The 23,767-nt window shown below is 33.8% G+C and overlaps 1 protein-coding gene across 2 annotated transcripts in view; it reads left to right on the forward strand.

The window, feature by feature from the left end:
- Positions 1 to 23,767, forward strand: part of PAFAH1B1 (platelet activating factor acetylhydrolase 1b regulatory subunit 1) — a 67,414-nt gene that overhangs the window by 32,730 nt on the left and 10,917 nt on the right. For both annotated transcript variants that reach the window (XM_074343246.1, XM_074343245.1), the window contains 5 exons: positions 114 to 334; positions 16,108 to 16,192; positions 16,387 to 16,461; positions 17,348 to 17,554; positions 23,183 to 23,351. In XM_074343246.1, coding sequence (XP_074199347.1) covers positions 303 to 334; positions 16,108 to 16,192; positions 16,387 to 16,461; positions 17,348 to 17,554; positions 23,183 to 23,351 — 568 coding nt within the window. In that variant the 5' untranslated portion in view covers positions 114 to 302. The remainder of the gene's footprint in view (positions 1 to 113; positions 335 to 16,107; positions 16,193 to 16,386; positions 16,462 to 17,347; positions 17,555 to 23,182; positions 23,352 to 23,767) is intronic.

Here is a 23,767-nt window from a genome sequence, read left to right on the forward strand (position 1 = left end):
TACATATTAGCATCAAAGTAAGCTTCATCTTTGGAAGTATATACTACAGATAATAATTTAGAAATAATTTAAATTCTAAGTGAAAGGAATAATCTTTCTCTCTTTCTCCTTAGGTGGAATGAACCTTCCTTGTTGAATATCTCCTGGTTACTGGTTGGATTCACTCGTGAAAGAATTATTTTCCTTTGTGTGGAAGCCACTTAGTGGCATATTTAATTATAAGTCCAGGGATTGCAAAGCTTTTTGATTTCCCAAAGGAGGAACATACCACTATATCAAATAAGCCTGACATTACAGCCAAAATGGTGCTGTCCCAGAGACAACGAGATGAACTGTAAGTTTCTCTGTTCTGTTTTTTGTTTTTAATCTTCTCATAAAGGGCAAAGTAGTAAATTAAAATACAGCTTTGGGAGATGTATTCTAAACTAAAACTATTGTTATGATATTGGCTTGAGCTGTTTGGTCTGATTTTAAACCTAGGTCTTATTTTGACAAAGTGTTATTTACCCTTGAGACTTTACTATGTGTACATTTAGAGCAGAACAAACAAGTTGGAATGAGTTAAGCTTGTCTTAAATATCTTACGTTCACTAGGAAGGTAGGACTTCAGAGCTCTCCTAAATTTTTTGTCTGGAATCCATGTACTAGCAAAATGAAAGCTTTTATGTTGCTATAGTTAATGCCTTTACTTTTTGTCTTACTGTGTTTTTTACCTTTTATCATCCAATGGCTGTTGTAGGATTTGAACTTTGAGTTGACTGACATAATTAATGCAAGTACATTAATGAAAGAAGCATGAAATGATTCGACCACTGCTATTTTATAGTATCTTACAGCGTCCCATATTTATAGCATTCTATTTTCATAGGTGAAGATTATGAACATTTAATTTAACTTCATGTTCTAGGTATTTTTAAAATTTCCAAAAAGCTTTGTTTATTTGGAAATAATTTCAAATTTATGGAAAAGTTGTAAGATTAGTACGGAGAATTCTTACTGTACATTTTATCAAAATTTGCTTATTGTTATTTTTTACATTTGCTCTATCATTTGCACTCTGTAGCCCAGGGTGAGGGTACATACCATATTTTTTTTTTTAAACTATTTGAGAGTAAGTTGCATGCCTGAAGGACTCCCCCCATCATATACTTCACTGTGTGGTTTCTGAGAATAACTATTCTTCTATAAAACCAAAGTACAGTTAGCAGTTTCAGTAAAATTTAACATTGTCACAATACTTCTATTTAATCTACTTCAGTTTTGTTAATCAACCCACTAATGTCCTTTATAGCATTTTTTTCCCCCCCTCTCTGGTACACTACCAAAACCAGTCCAGGATTAGGTTTTATATTTAGTTGTCATGCCTCTTTAGTCTCATTTAATCTGGAACATTTCCTCAACTTTTCTTTGTCTTTTATGACACTGATGTTTTTGAAATAGTCTTTTTCTTAAATTTTTTAATTGAACGATTCTTTAAATTCTGTAGTGCTTTACAATTTTCTGAAGTTTCACATGCATGATTTCATATATAATACCATAATTACTCCTTTTTTCCCCCACCCCTGTATTGCCCATCTCCTCACTGGTAACCAACCACTGATTTATTCTCTTTATCTATGAGTCTGCTTCTTTTTTGTTTTATTTACTAGTTTGTTGTATTTTTCAGATTCCACACATAATTGATATCATACAGTGTTTGACTTTCTCTGTCTGACTTATTTCACTTAGCATAATGCCCTCCAAGTCCATCCATGTTGCTGCAGATGGCAAAATTTCATCCTCTTTTATGGCTGAGTAATATTCCATAGCATATATATACACACCACATCTTTTGTATCCATTCGTCTCTTGATCGACACTTAGATTGCTTCCATACCTTGGCAGTTGTAAATAATACTGCTGTGAACATTGGGGTACATGTATCTTTTCAAATCAGTGTTTTTGTTTCTTTCAAATATGTAACCAGGAGTGGAATTGCTGGATCATATGGTAGCTCTGTTTTTAGTGTTTGGAGAAACCTCCGTAGTGTTTTCTACAGTGACTGCACCAATTTACATTCCCACCAAGAGTGTAGGAGGATTCCCTTTTCTCTACATCCTCACCAACATTTGTTATTTGTGAGTCTTTTTTTTTTGGTCTTAATAGAGTGTTCCTCATTTTCCATTAGGCTGTCTGTTTCCTCATGATTAGATCCAGGTTATTCATTCTTGGCCAGGATATTATATCTAAAGATACATAATGTCCATCTGCCCCTCGATGATGTTAATTTTGATCCTTCAGTCTAAATGCCTGATATCTCTGCTATATGGTTATTGTTACTTTCTTTGCAACAAATAAGTGGGAAGACACTTTAAGATCGTGCAGACATTCTTCCTTCTCATTGATACTTATCCCCTAGATTTAACACTGGAGATTCTTACTGAATGATTCTTTACTGCAATGGTTGCAGAATGATTTTCTGGCACCACTACTCATTCTTTATTTATTAGTCAGCACTCAGCATTTTACTGTAATCAGTGGATCTTCTTTTTCTCCTTTTTATATACTTGTTTTTTGATTTTTGGTATGAACTCATGGATTCTTACATTTTCAATTGTTTATCATTCATTACTATTCTTTCTTGTTTTAGTGCTTGAATTGTCCCAGATTTTCCCATAGGACCCTTTCCGGTTGGCTCTTTTGTTTGCCCCTGTCATTTTTGTGAGCACTTCCTTATTTTCTAGGATAACAAGATGTTCCAAGCTTATTGTTTACCATCCTGCCTTAACCCTAGAATCAGCCATTGCTCCAAAAAGTTCTGGTTTCTCTTAGTCAGGAGTGGTATTAGAGATCAGTATATGGTCAGTAAGTGTGCACATTGCTGCTAGGATGTCTTTGCTTCTGGGCCCTTTAAGCAGACAGAACTAGGAAATACATGTATGTATAAACACATACAGACACCCTGCCTCACGTATGTACTAAGGTTTCTTGGTCTTGGCACAATTGGCATTTTGGGCTGAGTAATTATTGGCTGTGGGGGCTGTCCTGTACACACTTGGTGGTTTAGCAGCATCCCTAGCCTCTACCCACCAGATGCCATAAACAAAAATGTCTCCAGATACTGCCAGTCTCCTCTGGGGGGCTATAATACTTCTAAAATAGTTTCAGAATTGTTAATGCTCATACCATTATGAAAAACAAATCTCCTAGAAAGGGTTCAGAATTTGTATGCAATTCTCCCCACATCCATCCTGCCAGAGACTGAGAGTACATAATCAAATACTGTGTAAGTTATGTGGATTAGTTTTTTTTTTTTCTCCCTCTCCCTCTTCATGTAGTTATTATTCATTTGAAATACTGTTGGGTTCATCTATTTCTAGTTTTTCAGTTTTCTGTTTTTGCATTCCACCCCCTTCCCATTTTTGTTAATTTTATTTAATATTTTAGATATGTAGAACACCATCTATACAAAAATGTATACTCAGAAGTGTTACTGTCTTCTGAATCCTTTGCACTAAGTTACCCCTCCTTACTCTTTAGAAGAACCAACATCATTGTTTTGTAAAGATAGGCAAGAGATATATGTTTTCTTGTTTCTCCCTTCTTTCTTAGATAAAAGGTGGCATGCTATGTGTTCTCTTTTGCACTTAGCTTTTTTTCTCTTAACAGTATCTCCTAGAACTCACTACATGTCAGTTCATAGAAATTCTCTTCTTTTTAACAGCTGAATACTACCCCACTATGTATACACCATGGATTGTTCAACCATTCTCCCAAATTTGAACATCTAAGTAGTTTCCTCTGTTTTGTAATTACAAATAATATTGTAATGAATAACTCTGCATATGTGCATGTATATTATTAAGGCACATCTGGTTTTTAATCATTCTTGTTTCTAAATCACTTCAGAATTCTTTTCTTCTAGATGCCTTGTGTGAGCTGACTGCAAGTCATGCTTATAACCCTCATAATCAGGATGAATATTTAAACATTAAGGCCAAATATAGAGCTTTTAATTTGAATAAAAATCAGTTGAGAAGGGGAGAACCTAATTTCATGTGGCTAGGTTTTTATAGAGTTTGAGATAAGAATTGACTTAACTGTGCTCATCAAGCAAAGAAAATTTGTTTTACAGATATAAATTAAATTTGGGAAATAGATTTAGTGTCTTACAGGTTTTAGTAAGGAAATAAAATGAAGTTCTTTGATCTAACAGTTTTCTTTATAAAGAGCTTAATTTTCTTTTTAACACATGTGCAAATATTTCTGTAGGGATAGCTGTGTAAAATTATGGATGTTTATTGCATTTTTTTTAGTGATAAGAAACTAGTAACAACCTAGAATGGTCCATTATTAGGGGAATGTTAAATATGGTACATCCATTCTATGGGATACTGAATAGCAGTTTAAAAAGTGGTTTATTTATGTATATCTACACGGAAAGAGCCCTAAGAGCTATTGTTAATCAAATAATCAGGTTGCTAAATAAGATGGTATGATACATTCATGTTAAACACCCACACACACAGCTATGCATTTCTTTTGTGCCTGTATCTGTGTCTTTGCACACATAGAGCCCTGAAAGGATATATACTAAACTGAAATTGGATAAAAGTGGAAGAAAGAAGATCTGTGACAGTACTGTTTCAGTATTTTATAAGGCAAATATATTTATTTTTTGTGTAAATAAGAGTAAAATTTTAATAGATTTTCTTTTAAACAAAGAAACTAGAGCTAATTTTCTCTGGCATTATAGGTTGCAGTGGAGAAGTTTAGGTCAGCCTGTTTCTCCTGCTCTTCTGCCTAGGTATCCATACTGTTTGTTCACTTATCTTCATGTTCACCAAGCTAGATTTTGGATAGTTCTATATTTTAAGGATATTTTCTTATTATAGTTGGTTACATTGTATCATGTCTTTTTGGATTCTTTTTATTTTGATCTGTTTTTAGTTTTAAGTTACTTCAGATTTTTTGGGAAGTATAGTGTGTTCATCTGTCATTTTCTGCTGCTTTTGGGGGTAGTTCTTCTTCTCTAAAGCATACTTTCCTCTCTGTTTTGCTTGCTGTGCTACTTTTCCTTTTCTCCTCTTAAAAAAAATTGCGTGGGTCCTATGTGACATTTTTCCTTCTTATTAACCATCTTTGAGGATAGTTCTGGTTGTGGGAAAGAGTGACTGAGCTGGACATAGCTTGTAATTAAGTGTGCTGTCTTAGAACACCTTTCTGCCATATTAGTACAGTCCTCTGCCCTGGGGCATTTTACCTCTTAGCTTCCCAGGTCCTCCTCAAGTAAGCTAACGTTCTTCAAGTGATCTGAAGCCTTTTTTGGGGGGTAATTTATTGTTTGTCTGTTAGCTCATTCTGGCTGGCACATGTAAAGCTAATTCTCTTTACCCTTCTCTTAAATCCTTCTTTACCTGTATACAGCTTCACTACCCTAAAAATCCCCTGTTTGCCTATTTGTCCATCCCTTTCTCTCACCAAACCCCTGGCAATCACTGATCTTTTTACTCTCTCTATAGTTTTGCCGTATCCAGAAAGTTGAACTCACACAGTATGTAGCCTTTTCGGAATGACTTCTTTCACTTAGCAATATGCAGTTAAGGTTCCTCTATATCTTTTCATTACTATAATGTATTTGTAAGCTGTGTTTTGCTTTACAAAATTTAACATCTTCAGTTGAGGTGTTCAAGATTCTCCTGTGCTTATGTTTGAACATTGTATATGTTTAGTATCTATTAGAAAGTGATTCTGTCCTGATCTTTTAAAAAAGTAAAAATCTGCACTTCTCTACACACTTAAAATTGCACATGAGAATACACTACAGCTATAGCATCTCATGTTCATGTTCATGGAGTTAGATGCCAGGCTCTGGCATATATGTTACCATGTGGTGAATACTTGAAAAGACAGGTATGGGCATAACACCTTGCATTATGGCAGTATCCTGTTACAAATAGTTCTAGGGCTTAAAGTTTTGGACAATTATTGTCTGGCTTTAGAATCTATAATAAGGAATGGGAACAGTGTTTAGATTTTGATGGTGATTCAGCTTTCAGACGGGTATTTCTCCTTGTAAGCCTTCTGGCTCAGTTTAATTGAAGAATATTGTGAGACTATAAATTGAACTGTAGAAGTGCAGTTACTTTTACTTACCTGTTACTTACCTGTGTGAATTAGTTTTCGTAATACTGGACAACAAAAGCAAAATACATGAACTGGATGCTGGAACTGAAATGAGACTGTAATTGTAATTCATATCGTCTCAGTTTCAAATTTTTATTTTAAAAAACTATGTATTTTCATTGACTGTAACAGTAAGTATGTATTAAAACACAGACTTAATATATTGCTTTTATCTAGCTTATGTTTTGAGATTCTGCTGCTTTTTAAAGTTTAAAAGTTGATAATTGTGGAACCTATAACTATATTGTCTTGGGGTAAAAAATTTTAAGAGGCCTGAGTCTTCAGAGGAAGATTAAAGTATTCTCAGTTTATGTTATGGTTAATCTTCTTATTCTTTGAAAGTTTTTTAATTGAAGTACTTCATTTACTGGAATGCATCGTATTCTGATCATTCCAGATAACAAATAATGACTTCCTGTACTGTAGGAGTACTGATATTTTCTTCTGTTGTTGATATTAGACTTGTCAAAACAATAAACAGGTAAACAAAACCCCATACTTCATTCGTGAAATTGAACCAAAATTATAAAATTGCTGAATGTTCAAAAAACTACATTCAACATTTGTTGACAAGGGTGAAAATATAGGCATCTCTAAAGATAATCAAGATGTGGACATCAGTATCAAATTTGCTGATTTTCTGTAGAATTCATACAAAGCTTTGTGTGTGTGTGTCATACAAAACTTTTATTCCATACAAAACTTTTATTGTGTCATATGACATTTCATTTCACTGAAATATTTGATTTTATTCTAGAGGATTGTATTAGAAGAAAAGTCATACTGTAGAAGAGAGAGGAAGGCAGTGCCACAAATACCATTAAGGAAGTTGAGAAGGTTATATACTGAGCAGCTCCTATTTTCTGTGTGAGGTTGAAGGTCAGCTGAAGGCTGGGATGCAATTAGGTATTTGAGAATGAAAAAGGGGACCAGGGACAAGTGAATGATTCATTAGGCAGTACTGGAATGACAACCATATATCATGCATGACTTGATCCATACCAATTCTAAAAATATAAGTCCATTATTAGCAGTATTGTAGATTATTGGCTATCCTGCTGTTCAATGCAGGATTAGAACTTTGTTCCATCAACAAATGGAACTTATATTTAGCCAGGTAATTCTGGGGATGGTTATTGTGAATATGACCTGATTTTAAGGGATTTTCACTGTTACTCTTTAGAGTTTGGCTTACTGTATGATACTCTTATTTTATTTAATTGCTATTCCATTTAATCTGTCTGTATGCTTCTAAGAAGTAAGTCTTAAAAATACCATTTACATTAAACCTTTTCTTGTCTTGCATGTCCTTCATAATCTGTTTCTGTCCTGTCTTTCAGCCATTTCTCTCATATCTTAATCTCGCTTTTAATATTTATTTTGATTATTTAGATTGACCACTTTTAGAGTAACTTTAATTTTTAATTTTATTATTATTTTTTTAATTTTTATTTATTTTGGAAAGTTGGTTTTTTTGTGGGGGTTTTTTTTTTTTGGTCTTGTTTTTTGTTGTTGTTGTTATATTAATCGTGGTAATGGGGAATTGAATCCAGGGCCTCATTCATGCTAAGCATGTGCTCTACCACTGAACTATTACCCCCCCACCTGCCCCCTCACCCTTTTTAAAGTTTAATGGAGGTACTGGGGATTGAACCCAGGACCTGGTGCATGCTAGGCACACTCTACTACTGAGCTGTACCCACACCCTCTGGAGCAACTTTAAATAATAATGGTTATAAATAACAGTGATTATCCTTGTTTTGTTCTTGACTTTAATGCAGCTGTTTCTAGTGTTGTACCATTAGTTGTAATATTTATTGGTTGAAGGTTTGAGGGGTTTCTTTTTAAAATATTAATGACGAGGTCTCTTTTTTAATGTTTAATGGCCTTTCCATTGTTAAGGATTTTTGGGGGGGGTGGTAATTAGGTTTATATATTTATTTTTAGAGGAGGTACTAGTGATTGAACCCAGGACCCCATGCATGCTAAGCATGCGCTCTACCACTTGAGCTATACCCGCCCCGCGCCCCCCCCCCCCCGTTAAGGAATGTTTTAAAATCAAGAATGTTGGAGAATTTGATCAGATATAAATTGAGATCTTCATCGTGTACCATTCTTGTTCCCTTTCTCCTGCTCAGTCCCCTGCCTATAATGCTTAACTGTTTCTTTTTCATTTAAGGCCCAATTCACATCTTGCCTTTATAAAAAGATTCTTGCATTCAATCTCATTTCTTTTTTGAATTGTTTTCATACCCTTCGGTACCTTTGGTTTTCCTCCTCGAATAGATTTACAAGCTCTTGGAAAGCAAGGTACAATAATCTAATCCTTTTTTATAGTCCCTAGTATGAAGTTGGGAATATAACAGACACTTATCCCTTCCAGCATCACCTTTTTTCTTTCCTTCCTTGTTTTATAGTGAAAATTTGCTTTACATTTAAAGATTGTTAATGTTTCAAACTTTTAAACGCATGCGAGTTACATTGGCTATTCTTACGGTACAACCTGACTTTTCTGAATAAGTTTCTTAAGTATGCAGAATTATTTTTTAAAGGAATATATTCTAAGTGGATCTCAGAGTTAAATAAATAACTATCTGCAATTACTATAGACATATTAAAGTTAGAAGAAAAAGGAGAAAATGTTTTTAAAGTTGCAAGTTGTACTGAGGAACCAAGATGAAATGTCCCCCGCTCTGGAGACATTGCTGACCTCTGACTTACACTAGGCCATGCAGCTTATATGTCAGTCATTAATACACTATGTATTACTAACTTGAAACAACATAACTAGAAGTCTAACCCTTCTGGTGTGAAGTGATATCATGATCATACCTTCATTTACTTTTTGTAAAGTTATTTTTCTTAACAGATTAAAAGGGTAAAGAAAACATAAGAAGGGGGAGAATCAAAACTGAACTGTTCAGTGGTGCCTTCTGTTTTGTGGTTCCATTACTCAAAAAATTTCATCTAAATATGAGAATGAACAACGATAATGTATATTTTTGAGTTCTTTTTTTTTTTTGGGGTTTTGCCTTTTTAAAAGTCCAACGTGATGCACTTATTTTGGTATACAGTGTTATTGCTGCTGTGGTATGGGGAGTGAGGGCTGGATGATCTCAGACCCAGATCTCTTCTGCCGAGAAATGATAACTAACAGGCACACGTTCTTTGGCTTAATGAAGAAGATCCACTCACCCTGGCTCACCCCAGTTTTATTTTCTTTACTTCATCACTGCCCACATAAGGTCTCATTGTTACTCTTGCTGTGTTTGTACTTGTCCCAAGACTAGTAGTAGTTGAATCCTGGATTACGAAGTAGGTATCTTCAAGTGTGATGATGAAGGATGATCATTGTAACCCTCTGTCAAGGCACATGATGTTGGAGAGGTATAAGACCTATGAGACCTATGGCCAAGAACTCATCATTTCAGTGCTGCACTTTCCCCAAAGACTCAGTGGGTAGTTTAGCATATTTAAGAAGTCATGTTACCTACCTGTCTGAGACTTGGTTAATGTCCTGTGGCAGCAGCTTATGGAATAACCCTCAGTAGTGTCTCTGCACTTGAAACTGAACTTTAGTCACATCTTCCCCAGGACAGTTCATCTTGGTGTTTGTCTAAGGGGTGTTGTGAGGGTTGTCTTCTGGAGCATGGCACTAAAGATGACGATGTGGTCCCAGTGATGTGAACTTGCATACTTGATCCTGCTGGGTCTTCTCATTATCTTAATGGTGTGCCCTCCTATCTCTGCAGATATCCCAGATTCATTGGGCCGCTGCAGCCTTTTAGAACAATGCATATTAACTCCATTGCTTTCCTAATTCCTGAGTATGTGAGATTGGTGCATCCTTTTTAATGGGCCTCATAAGAAAACATCTCTTTGTCAGCATTTGACTTAACCTTGTTTTTCCTCATATAAACAATAAAATTTAAAATTTTATAAAATTCTTAGAACATTTTTATTCAGCTTTAGAGTGCTACAGTATACAGTTTGAAGAAATACTGTTATCACATTGGTTTCAGAAGACCCAGATTTTGATTTTCTGCTTCACCATTTATCAGCCAAAAAAGTCAGTTAAGCTTTGTGAGCCTCAGTTTCTTTACTTGTGAAAAACAGCTTCACTTCATTCTCCTCTAGATGCATGCTCTGTAACTCCCTCTGTTTCAGTTAACATTTGTAAGAGTTGATGGGGACCCTGAAGTATTCTGTTTTTATTGTTAGTGCTATCCAATCTTTTTAGAGTTGTTACTGTGTAACGTTCGTGACACTTAGAGTAACTTTTACAAATCTTACCTCTCTTTATAAGAGTGTAAAGGTGTATATGGTTTGGTAATGGTGTTATGACTGGTATTACAGCTACAAAAATTATCCTGGGGGATATGAGAACAACTAAGAGAATAGGAAGTCAGCTAAAATGCTTAAAATCTAATCTGGCATTTTATTTATTTATTTTTATTATTTTTTTTAATATGTATTTATTTTGTTTTGGGGGGAGGTAATTAGGTTTGTTTGTTTGTTTGTTTTTAGAGGAGGTACTGGGGATTGAACCCAGGACCTCATGCATGCTAAGCATGCACTCTACCACTTGAGCTATACCCTCCCCGCTGGCATTTTAATAACTTGGGAATAGGTTAGAAAAACAGCTTCATTTGTTGTAATGGTTTCAAAGGACAGCAGTAGAATAATTTCATTGTGCTACTATTCCATGTGTAAGCCTAAACTCTGTCTAACCAATTATTTGTTCATAGGTAGAATTCCTTCAGGTTGTTCTTTTGATTTTAATCATTTTCTCTGATTCTACATGGGGTTTCTGGTTTTGGTCTACTCAGAATGACCTATTACACTTTTGCATGAAGTTTTCCTTGATTATTCTAGTGATTGGTTATTTTTCTTCATCTACTGAGACTTAATAGATTTATTTAATTAATGTGTATGAAGTTTCTTTGAGAGATTATTATAAACTTGTGCTTTGATGTCCACTTATTTCCAAAGGGATAAGTCTTCCATCCCTAATAAAACTGATGTAAATCAACTCTAGGTCAACAGCTGAAATTAGTAGCAAACTCTAGAAGCACCCTTTAGGCTGTTAGAACCAAGAGATTCTTCAGTTTTATTTATTCTTACTTTGACAGTGGTACACCTTGGCTGAGTTAGAGGATCCACATTCACTGGATCAGATAGATATTGAGTGGTAAGGTAACAGGGGCAGTGGTGCCAAAGTTATCTGGCCATGGGAACCTGAGTTATGCTTCTTGACTCTTGTCAACACCACTCACCTGACATTGTGGTTAGAAGTATGACTAAGAAATCTGACTAAATTGTATTTGATGTGGAAATAGAATTGACTAGACTCCTCTGGGACTGGATTGTAGATTTTGTACATTATCAGTATGTTGTATAATTCCTAATGGTATCAGACTCATTTAAACTTGAGTTTTATTTGCTGTGTTTTTGTATATCTCTCTTGCTCTTTGGTAGTTCAGTATTATATTTTAATGCCATGTAATATCACTTTCTTTTACTAAACTCTTGCATGTAATACTTGTATTAACTAAACATTCACCCTTCATTAGATGGAGAATGCATCCCTGGTAGTCTCAAAACTCACGCTCTTCCCCAACTCCAGTATTTTACAGTGCTCATTTGAAGACTTACTGTGGAGTAGAAGACTGAGGCTGCTTTAAGTTGTGCAACTACACTTGCTCAAGTCAGCGGGGACCTCTTATTAGCCAGATTGCTTGGGCACTTTTTAGACTTACTTTATTTGACCCCTCTCAGAACTTTGTTGCCATTAGTCATTTTCATTTTATTGAAAATCCCTTTTCCATTGGCTTACCGACATCTTTCTTAATTCTCTTAGTAGGCTCCTTCACTCCCTAATGGCTTCTTAAATATTGCTATCTGTCAGGGTTCCATTATTTACATTCTAGTCTCCTTTTTTCTTCCAATTATATACCTTCTTCCAAAGTGTCTTTCACCACTTAAGTGGTGTTAATTTTCCCAAATCCTTTCCTTACATCAGACCTATTTCTTAAGCTTCTGACCTTTATATTCAGTTACCTCCTGTATTCTTTACTTAAATATCTTATAGCTACTTCCAGTCAAAAGGTTTAAAACTAAACTAATTATATTCCTACCTCTTTTCCTGTGTTTCCTGTCCAAGTAAATGTTACTACCATCTACCAGAAGCTTGTGAAACTGTTTTCACCCATCACGCACATCTAATCAGTTATCAAAACAAAAGCACTAGTGGTTGAAAGTGTGAGTCATTCTTGGTTTCAAGAATCTGTGTGTAGGACTTTTTAAAGAGCAGTATAAATCCTACTTTTAAAATATTTATGAAGAAATACAGTATATGGAAATATATAACAATGGAACAACTAGAGGGGGAGGGTATAACTCAGTGGTAGAGCTAGTGCTTAGCATGCACAAGGTCCTGGGTTCAATCCCCAGTAACTCCATTAAAATAAGTAAATAAAAGCCTAATTACCTCTCACTCGCCCCCCAAATAAACAAAAAGATGGAACTAGTTAAAGGAGGGAGGTGTAGCATTCCATCTGCTTAGCCAGTTTCTTCCCCACCTACTCAATAAATGTTGATTGGAATTATTATCCTAAATTATTTCACTGCTTGTTAGTTTTGTGACCTTAGATGAGTCAGGCTACCAATATATAATATAGAGGTAATATACTTTTCTACCTAATTTACAGAATGGTTTTAGAATCAGAAGAGAACAGTGTTTTTTTTTTAAGTTGGATTTAACATTTTATTAAAAATGTAAATGTGACATACAGCTATTTTGAGGTGCTGTTTAATGCATATTTGGAATTACCTATGTCTTTCTAATTAATTGCATTTGCCGCATAGCATCTTTTTAAAATATAGATGGTGGGTTAAGCCACAAAGTATTTGGAAATCTTGCAGAAGTTTTCAAAGTTTAATATCTAGTACACTTTCATAAAAGCTATATATGCAGAATCAAAGGGTGTCAACTTTGTTTTAAGTCAGTAAATGCTAACCCAATTGTTTAAAAAGTAAAGGTGTTAAAGGGATGACATTCATAACGACTGGTAGGAATATAAATTAGTTACAGCTCTGGGGAGCAGTTTGGCAGTAGCTTTCAAAATGTCCTAAAAACATATATTTTTTTTTGTCTTAGACTATTCTAAGACTGCAGTAACAAAATATAAGCTGGGTGGCTTATAAACAACAGATTTATTTCCTACTGTTGCAGAGGCTAGGAAGTTCAAGGTCAAGGTACTGGCAGATTTGTGTCTGGTGAGGGCTCATTTCCCAGTTCATAGTCTCTTTATAAGGGCATTAACCCTGTTCATGACTTCCTCCTATAATCCCCCACTTCCAGATGCCATCATTTTGGGGATTAGGTTTCAATATAAGAATTTTGGGGGGATACAGACATTCAATTATAGCATCTTTTTGACTTAAAGTGAAGATGTTTGAAAAGCTTTGAGTGTACAAATACTTACTTGCGACATTATTTTTAGTGGTAAAAAATTAGAAACAACCTGAAAGTCTAGCAATCGATGATTGCTTAAATAAAATTTGGTACATCTATATAGTGGAATATTGTTTGAATATTAATAACTGATGTCATAAATGAATATATACTGACAAGGAAGGATCTTCACAGTGTGTTGAATGAAATTAGCAGATTAAGTTGATTAAAAGCATACATAGTGATGTGAATGTATGGGCAAAAGCACATGGTATGAGTGGGCTATTCTGCAAGGTTAGTGGTAATCTCAAAATACTGGAATTTTTTTTTAAATAAGGAGAAAGATATAATCATTTTGCATTTTTCTTTTAATATTCTTACCTGGAAAAATACCACCACATATCTATCTGTCTTTTCCTTTACCAAAATTAGTCCATTTAAGATCATAATAGTTATAATTTGTACATATGTTATATATACATATTTGTTTATGAACTTCAGAATTATAAGCTGTGTGTGTAGTGTGTTCAGGCGAAGTTTAGGCATTAGGACTTGACCCTGAGGTAGGAGTGGAGCTAGGTAGGAACATTAAATATTTACAAATACAAATACTACATACGATTTTATTATTACTTTTTTAAGTATAGCACTTTTATTTCAACCCTTGACATTTCCCCCTTTATTTGCTTGAAGAAGGAAATAAAGTTAAGAAATAGATGTCTTTTAGCTTCTTTGTTTCCCTTAACTATTTGGGAACTTTCTTTCTTCCTTTCTTTTCCTTTTTTTAATGGAAGTACTGGGGATTGAACCCAGGACCAGGTACATGCTAATCATGTGCTCTGCCACTGAGCTGTACCCACCCCCCTATTTGGAATAGTCTAACCAAAGGGTAATTTATTTTTGTTGAACATTTGTAATACAGGCTTTGACAACACAGTATTTGATGGAATATTTTGAGAGAGCTGTTGCTTTCCTAGTCTGTATTGTTTCGGAAGGCCCAAGTAGAACTACTTGGAAATTAAAAGTAGATAATTATCTTCGTGTAAAGAATATACTTTGTAATGAATCGAGTTACCCATTAGTGGAGCAGGCCAGAAGTACAGGCTATGATATGAGCAACACGCAGACACAGACTTACAGTAAGACTAAGAATTTACCTTCCCTCAATCCCCATATCCACAAATATGGTGTGCTGACCTTGTCTTCCACTAGTTGTTATACTTTAATCTTTGTACTACTACTACTTTTTACTACTTTATAGTAGTAAAAGCATGTCTCTAATGGAGTACAGTATTTTTTAAAAAGAGGCAGATTTATATCTAATAAAGAATGATTGCTAAGATTAAGTGAGTTTATATGACATTGTATGTAAGACATCTGTAGTATACTGCAGTTTGTTTTAAAAACAAGTATTGATTATGTCTAGACTATGTAGGGGTAGACAGGGAGACCATCTCTGAAAGAATACACAAAACCCTGGTAAAGTGGTTGCCTCTGGGGTGGAATATTAAGGGTTAGTGGTGGAAAGGACACTTTATTGTGTCCTTATATATTTGAAGTTTGTTTAACCTTGTGTATATATTAACTTTTAAAATTTTTAAATTAATTTAAAATGTTAAAGGCAATACCAAGCACACAACTATTTCTATCACAGTGGTACCTAACGCTCAAAAGAATTGAGAGACATTGGAACAGATTGCCTTAGGAGACAGGTAGCTTGTTTTCCTCTTTCAAAGAATATAAGGAAAGCATGAAATTCAGCTTCTCTAACCTTAGAGTTCTTTCGAATTCTAAATTAAGTCTCAATTTATGATAGTACCCTAAGTTTATAGCATGTGCCTTTTTTCCCCTACCTACTCTCATGTTTAAGTTGTCTCTAATATTAAAGTACTTATTAAAATTTTATCAGAATAATTCTCCCTGCAATACTAAGTTTCATTTGCTAGTCCTTGAGTGTCTATTAGAAAAACAAGGGAAGGCTGAATGTAAACTGTAAACATGAACAGAAATGATCATTACTGTCACAAAGTGATATCTAATTGTATAAGCAAGCCATATCTTGATCTATAGAGTACCCACAGCTTGTAAGGTAAACAACACATTAGAAACATAACTAAAAGCTCAGGAATAATGTTATAATCTTATGGATGTACTATGACAGGGCTAAATGTTTTAGGCTTTTTTGGGGGGGAGTAGTTCCTTTTTTTGTGAAATACTTGTATGATTTGAAAGATAATACTCTTAAAAGAGTATCTTAAGGGGAGAGGGTATAGATCAATGGCAGAGTGTATGCCTAGCATGCACAAGGTGCTGGGTTCAATCTCCAGTACCTCCATTAAAGATAAAAGAATAAACAAGCCTAATTAGCTCTCCCCACCCCCCAAAAAAAGAGTATTTTAAGATTTATGAGATTTGAAGTAAAATATTATTTCTTGAAAATAGAAACGAGAATTTGCTAGGAGTCACTTGAATTTGTTTCCTTTCAGAAATCGAGCTATAGCAGATTATCTTCGTTCAAATGGCTATGAAGAGGCATACTCAGTTTTTAAAAAGGAAGCTGAATTAGATATGGTATGTTTGACTTTTTACAGTTATTTACAGTATAATTAATGAATGGATTTTACTCAAGTACCAGTAGTTAACAGTCACATTAGTTACTCAAAAGTCTTACCACTTGTTATTGTGGTTTACTTGGCACTAAACTTGGTATTCACCAGAGCCTTCCAGATTTTTTTTTAAAGTTCTAACCATTTTTTTTTCTCTAGAATGAAGAATTAGATAAGAAATATGCTGGTCTTTTGGAAAAAAAATGGACATCTGTTATTAGATTACAAAAGAAGGTAACTAAGTCTTTTAAGTTAGTTGTATTCAGAGTATTATACAAACTTTGAAAGTGTCAACATAATTATTCTGCACTAATATAGTAATGGAAAGGCAAATAAAAATATATTTCTGTGCATTAAAAAAAAAAAAGCTTTTGACCTGTATTAGGTCATTGCTGATACATGCTGACTTATGCAACCCAGGGTACTGGCTGGATTGAATCCACACAGCCCTGACTTCAAGGAATTGATACTGAAGAACTCATTTATGCATTTAGTTGGGAAGAACACATGGAGCCAATGTGATACTGGGAAAAGAGCACTAAAGTGTGCTCTTAAACAAATCATTTTCATCTCTGAGCTTTTTTTTTTATCTGTAAGAAGGCAATAAATAATATTCTGGTCCTAAATTTATACTTTCAGTAGGCAAAGTTAGAACAAATAATACTGTTATAACATGAGTTAATTCATAATATGCCCTTAGAAAACTGTCTAGCACACAGATGCTCCATAATGTTAGCTTTCATTATGTATGTTATGATTGACATGTATAATGTAAACTGGTTTGGAAAGGATTTACTAAGAGTGACCGACTTAGAAGGGATCAACATAGATGCCCCACTCTTCCTCTATTTACTGGCACCTTCCGAAATTTTCTTTGAGTTAAGTAGTTACAGCACAATGGTACTGAATTTTTCTCAGTTTTCAGTTTTGTCATACCACTAAAATTTTGCTGATACATAATATAGATCATTTTCAATTAAATCTAACATGCTTTGTAAATTACTGAAATTTTATTCTTCATCTGCATGTATGGATGCAAATTAAAGGCAGTTTTTTAGAATATGAAATATACTCTTTTTATCAGAACCTATCTGTACATAACTATGTGTTCCTTCTCAAGGTTATGGAATTAGAATCAAAACTAAATGAAGCAAAAGAAGAATTTACGTCGGGTGGACCTCTTGGTCAGAAACGAGACCCAAAGGAATGGATTCCCCGCCCACCAGAAAAATATGCATTGAGTGGTCATAGGAGTCCAGTCACACGAGTCATTTTCCATCCTGTGTTCAGTGTTATGGTCTCTGCTTCAGAAGATGCTACAATTAAGGTAGTTTTTTCAAAATTGAAAGCTGTGCAATAGGATAATTGTTAGAAGCAGATTTAATGTTAACTGAGTGCAAGAAATCAAAAGATCCTGAACTGAGGATGACCTAAGCAGAGGGACAGGAGAAACTTTTTTCACTCTGAAAACTGTGTGATTGGTTTTAAACCTTAAAAGACAGAAGTAGAAAAAAATTTAATTTTATTTTCTGAGAGACAAGCTGCCAAATAACTTCACTGATGAATTTGAGATAATTGGGTGTCACTAATTAAGCATTGGACAATAGGTCACCTAGTGCTTGAATGACTTTTATTCTTGGAGAATAAAAATATAAGTATGTACCGTACTTATAGCAGAGGTGATAGTTGAAAATACAGGATTATGAAACTATAATTCAGGGATGAATATATTCTGCAGAAAATTTCAATAGAGGATTTGTTTAAATTGCATTCTCCGTGATGTATTTAATATTTGTTTTGATTCCAAACTAAACAGTAGTTCTCTCCAGGGGTGTGGGGATATAGGAGCTTTTCACTTTGTAAGTTATGTATTTCTGTCATTTTTGTATTTTTCACAATAAGCATTTACATTTTAATATTTTATCTTTTAATCAGAAAAAAGTTTTTGTAATTCCCTTTGATCGAGACACAATACAGTGACAGTTGTATAAACCATCTACAGGAAGATAAGTAATATATAGTTCTAAAAATTTATGTATGTGTCTCTGTTCCAAAGCTTATTTCAAATTAAGTTCTAGATTTTATGTTTGATTTATAGAGGTATAACTAAGAAAATGTGAGTAGGTTGCCAAGATTGTGTTTATCACATAGTAGCAGTCAGCATAAAATGCAGGCATTACTTAACCTGTTCTTCAAATTAAACATGGTTTTATGCTTTCCTTTTGTGGTTTCTTTACTTTCTAAATCAGTGACTTCCTTTAATCCTGTGGGCTGGTGATCCAAGGGGTGGGCTGCAAAGTAATTGGAAGAGAGTCTTAAATTCATATGTGCTTCACATATTTCTATAGGCTGAGATGATTACATACCAGATACAGTAATATATTAGTATTTTTCAAATTACATAGACATGTCATTAATTTTTTTGATTTCATGATAGTCTTGTCTACTAAAAACTGCACGCACTGCTATCATGAAGCATAGGGATAAAGGCAGACATTATTTAATAGATGGAAAACCCCAGTCTTAACTGTTGATTTTGCAGCAGTGGTATAAAAGCATAAACAAAACTGCTAATGTGCCATCTTAATGTGTACTCTATTGAGTCAACTTTAAAATACTACAAATGGAAGTTTTACAAATTTTATCTATAATCATATCACGTATCTCAACAACTACTAAAAGTTCTTCCTTCTATTTAGTCTTTATAGTGTGCACAACTGGTAGTTGCATTGATGAACAGCATTTAGGGGTTTGCATTTCATTGTTGTTGTTTTCTACCTTTTAAAAAACTTTATTATATATTTCAGGGAGGTAATTAGATTTATTTATTTAATTTTTAATAGAGGGACTGGAAATTGAACCCAGAACCTCATGCATGCTAGGCATGCATTCTACCACTGGGCTATCCCCTCCCCCTTTGTTTCCTTTTTTGATTAAACTTACTTTAGAAATAACTTTCTTTTTTCTAATGAAATCACTTTTAATGATTTTTAAACTGATCTTTTTACTTATATTTGGAGATTTTATTGGGTAGTTAATGGTCAGGAGCACAGGCTCTGGATTCAAGTTCTGACCACGCCAGTTTAATAATTTATGTGTTATGAGCAATTAACTCTTTGTGCTTCTCTTTTCTCATCTGTAAAATGAGGATAATTAATACCTGTGTCACAGGGCTTTGGGAAGGATTAAATGAGTTAATACATGGAAACTGCTTTAAAAAGTGCTAGCCAGAATACTAAAGGAGTACTCAGTGTCAACAGTTTCTCAGCATCGTTAAGAAGTCTTCCTTTGAATTTTTATTTCCAGCCATCTACTATCATAAGTAATATTGTTCTATTCATTTTTATACATAAATCTTTCTTTCTCAAATTATTTCCTTGGATATTTTGTGGAATGGAAAAAAAAACTTGTTTCTACTCTAGCAATTTTCTTTCTTCAATTCTGGTAAAGCTAAGTGATTTCTAAATGATGATTGTGATAGAACTACTTTTGAAAAAACTCCAAGAAGCGCACAGAGAATTTTTTGTAATTTTGTGACTATCTTGGTCAAAGTGCTTAAAGCCTTAAAGCGTTTAAGGCTTAAATTTCTCATTTGTTGGAAGGAGGATTAAAAATATCTGTATCATAAGAGTCTTTGGCTTAAAATGAAGTAATATATACGTAATGCATATTGCATATGTACAGTGTCTGGTGGATAGATGGTAAGATCTCAATAAACTGTAGCTAATGTTACAGTTATTGATAAAAAATTAAAATTTTATATTAAGTAATGTCTTACGCATCTGGTAAATAGGACAGGTTCCTTTTAGAGCCATTTATTTACATCATCAATATTTGAACTAATGATTTAAGAAAAGTGGTAGAGGATGGGTATTTGATATAGTTTGTGACAGTATTTTTAATTGTGTTAAATTTTGAAACATCATTTCTGGTTGTCATTTAGAACTAATTCTTAAATATTAAGAAAAATGAATAGCAGACAACTGAAAAGTACATTAAGCTAATAAAGCAGATGAATGATTGCCAACTTGAATATTTAGAGTTGAAACAAGTGTGGAAAACAGTAACATCTCAATAGAAAATAGACTGTAGGACATGAACAGACAATTTATAGAAGAAAAAATGGCTAACCAACAGCAACAGAACTTTGGCCTTACTACTGATAGTAGAAGAAATGAAAATTAAAATGACAGTAGATATCAAATCTGCCAAGATATCTTACTTTTTAAATGAGAATTCCCGATGGTGATAAGAATTTGATGAAGCAGGCATTCTCATTACATTTGATACAATCTTATGGGAGAACAATTTAGCAGAATATATGAAAGACTAAAAAGCTTACACTTCTTGACTCACAGTTCTTTTTCTCCATCACTGTCTGACCTAAGTATTGCAAAATGAGGACAGATATTTTTCAATAGTCAAAGATTTCACTATAATGTTTTCTATAATAATGAAAAAGTGTTCCTGTTGTTTAGAAAACAATAGGAATTCTTTTTGAATAATGTTTGCTAATAAGTTTTTAATGGCATGGAAAAATCCTTATGATAAGTTAAAGGGAAAATGGGATGATGAAATATATACAGTCACTATTACGAAAAAGAGCATAGAAAAATGGAAAAACCATGCCATTAGTAGGATAATGGATATTTTTATTGCCTTTATATTAGTACATTATAGATTTTTTTATCGTGAACATTTATTATTTTTATAATCATACAAAAGGTAAATATCAAGTAAAGGAAAAATAAAATCAATTCTCATTAATTCTTGACATTTATAAACTAGGGCCAAAATACCCTGTTTGCTTACCGTTTATGAAAAGACCCAGTTCATATTCTGGGTATATTTATTTTAGAGAAAATGCTTTAGTGTTCTTTAATGAATACATATAACGTTATCTGAAATGGAAGTGAATTTCAAGATCACACCTTATTTATTTTCAGTATGTAGAATATTCATCTCAACTCTTGGTGTCAAAATTAAACAGATACCAAAATGAGTAAAGATATTACACACAAAAAAAGAAAACTATAGACCAGTATAATACCATTCATGAACATATGCAAAGTCCTTAATACATTATAGGTAAATTGAATCCAGCCATTCACAAAAAGAATAATTAATATGTCGTAACTGAGGAGGGTTTATCCCAGAATGCAAGATTGGTTCCACATGTGAAAATCAACCAATGTAGTATACCATATCGACAAAAAAAAATAATAGGCTCAGGAAAAGCATTTGACAGAATTGCAACATCCATTCATAATAAAAACTCCCAACAAGCTAAGACAGAGCTTCCTGAACTTGGTAAAAGTCATGGAAAACCTGCAGTGGTTGTAACGGAAGAAAACAATGCTTTTCCCCTGAGATCAGGAACCAGGGCCAGGATGACCAGTCTCAACCACTTACATTCATCTTTGTACTGTAGTGTCTAGCCAGTGCAGTAAAGAAGAAATAAAAGGCGTAAGATTGGGAAGGAAGAAATAGAACCGTCTGTTTACAGACAGCATGATCCTCTATGTAGGAAATCCCAAACAATCTACTAAAAAGCTGCTAGAACTATGAACTGAATAAAATCACAGGGTACAAGGTCAATATATAAAAAATAGGGGGAGGGTATAGCTCAGGCTGGTAGAGCGCATGCTTAGCATACACAAGGTCCTGGGTTCAATCCCTAACACCTCCTCTAAAAATAAATATATAAGTAAACCTAATTACCCCCTCTCCAAAATAAATAATAAATAAATATATAGTAATTGACTTCTACAAACTAGTAATGAATAATTGAAAATTGAAATTAAAAAATGCCACTCACAGTAGCATCAAAAAACTCCAAAATACTTAAGGATGAATCTAGCAAAATATGAACAAAATTAAACTTAACAGTAATCACTTCCATGTAGAAGTACCTGAACATTTAAATGGTAAAATTTTTACTTGTTTATATTAGGAAGGGTACTTAAGTTTTCTGTAAAAGAAATCTTTTGATAGCTTATTTTTCTTAATGTGTTTTTTATATAGTTGTAATCACGTGTAATTTTGTGTTTTTACATAATATTATTGTATCGATGCTTACAAATTCCTTACTGTTGCAAATTTTATGTCTATGTCACTATTTCCCTGATGTTGGATATTTAGATTGTTTTCAAGTTTATAAAATGCATTTTGTGAGTTTCTCTAAATTGGTTGACGTATACCCTACCACAGATACATTTGAACGTATAGGAAGATAAGTTGATTTTAGAGCAGTCATTTGATTTTAGAGCATGTAATTAGTGTTGGTTAAAGACTGAACTTCAGACTGGCATTTGGCCCCTGGAGTAGAAGTTAGTATGTCCTTGAGATCTGTTTGTAATAATATTTATTCTTGATAACTCATTATTTTTATTTTTTTAGAAAAATTATCTTTAAAAATGTGACTGGCTTGGTGTTTTTACATCAAAACGACATATGCTTTTGTTAATCTGCTATTTATGGACAGTTACAGCTTATGAAGTCTTTCCTTGGCCTCTTAGATGTCTGATCTCTGCTTGTCTAGTAGAATTGAGTACTCCTTTATCATTCTCCTAATATAATTACCTATAAAGGCCCCTGAAACTTTTTTTTTTTTTTTTTTTTTTTTGGTACTTACATTTATTTTTTAACATGTCTGTTGGCTATCAGACTGGGATGGGACTCTGTGTTATGGCATTATATACCTAATCAGTAATATGGTTTGGTATATGGTAGATGTTTAATGAATGTGGTACTAGAGGTCTATTTTAATAGTTGCAACATTGATTATCTCTACAGAGAAAAAAAAACCAATTTATACTTGGTATGCTATTTCTAAGACAGTTACCCTTTGTCACTTGCTCAGTTAATTAGTCAATAAAGTGCAGACTGGCCTTATTACTTTAAATAAGAAAGGAGTGATGGATTGATGTTAACCAATTTTCTATTCACTTGACAGGTGTGGGATTATGAGACTGGAGATTTTGAACGAACTCTTAAGGGGCATACAGACTCTGTACAGGATATTTCATTTGACCACAGTGGCAAGCTTCTGGCTTCCTGTTCTGCAGATATGACCATTAAACTTTGGGATTTTCAAGGCTTTGAATGCATCAGAACCATGCATGGTAAGGGGTGGAGGATAGCATTTTGATACTGGTCTCCGACATAGCATTCCATAGAAAAGGATATTGTTTTCTAACGGTGTATAAGCTCCCTGCATTCAGTTCTTAATTGTCTATATTGGTGGAGGAGCATATGATATAGATGGTCCAAGGATAAGTCATGGTAATTAAGAGATTTTAAGTATCTCTTAATGGTTATAAAAGATTTCATTTTCATGAATATTTTTGGGTAAGAAAAACTGCTAGGGCATTTATCTGTCCTTGAGAAAAAGAAAATGAAGTTACTGGGGCTTTGGGAGGGTCTTTGTTTTTGTTTATTTTGTTTTTTTCGTTTTTCTCAGTTGGGAAACTGAAGTCAGAGAGAGGAGATACAGAAAATACTGGAACCCAGATTCACTTTGCTCACTTTAAAATGTACC

Source organism: Camelus bactrianus, chromosome 16 (genome assembly GCF_048773025.1).
Source record: "Camelus bactrianus isolate YW-2024 breed Bactrian camel chromosome 16, ASM4877302v1, whole genome shotgun sequence".
Taxonomy (NCBI): Eukaryota; Metazoa; Chordata; class Mammalia; order Artiodactyla; family Camelidae; genus Camelus; species Camelus bactrianus.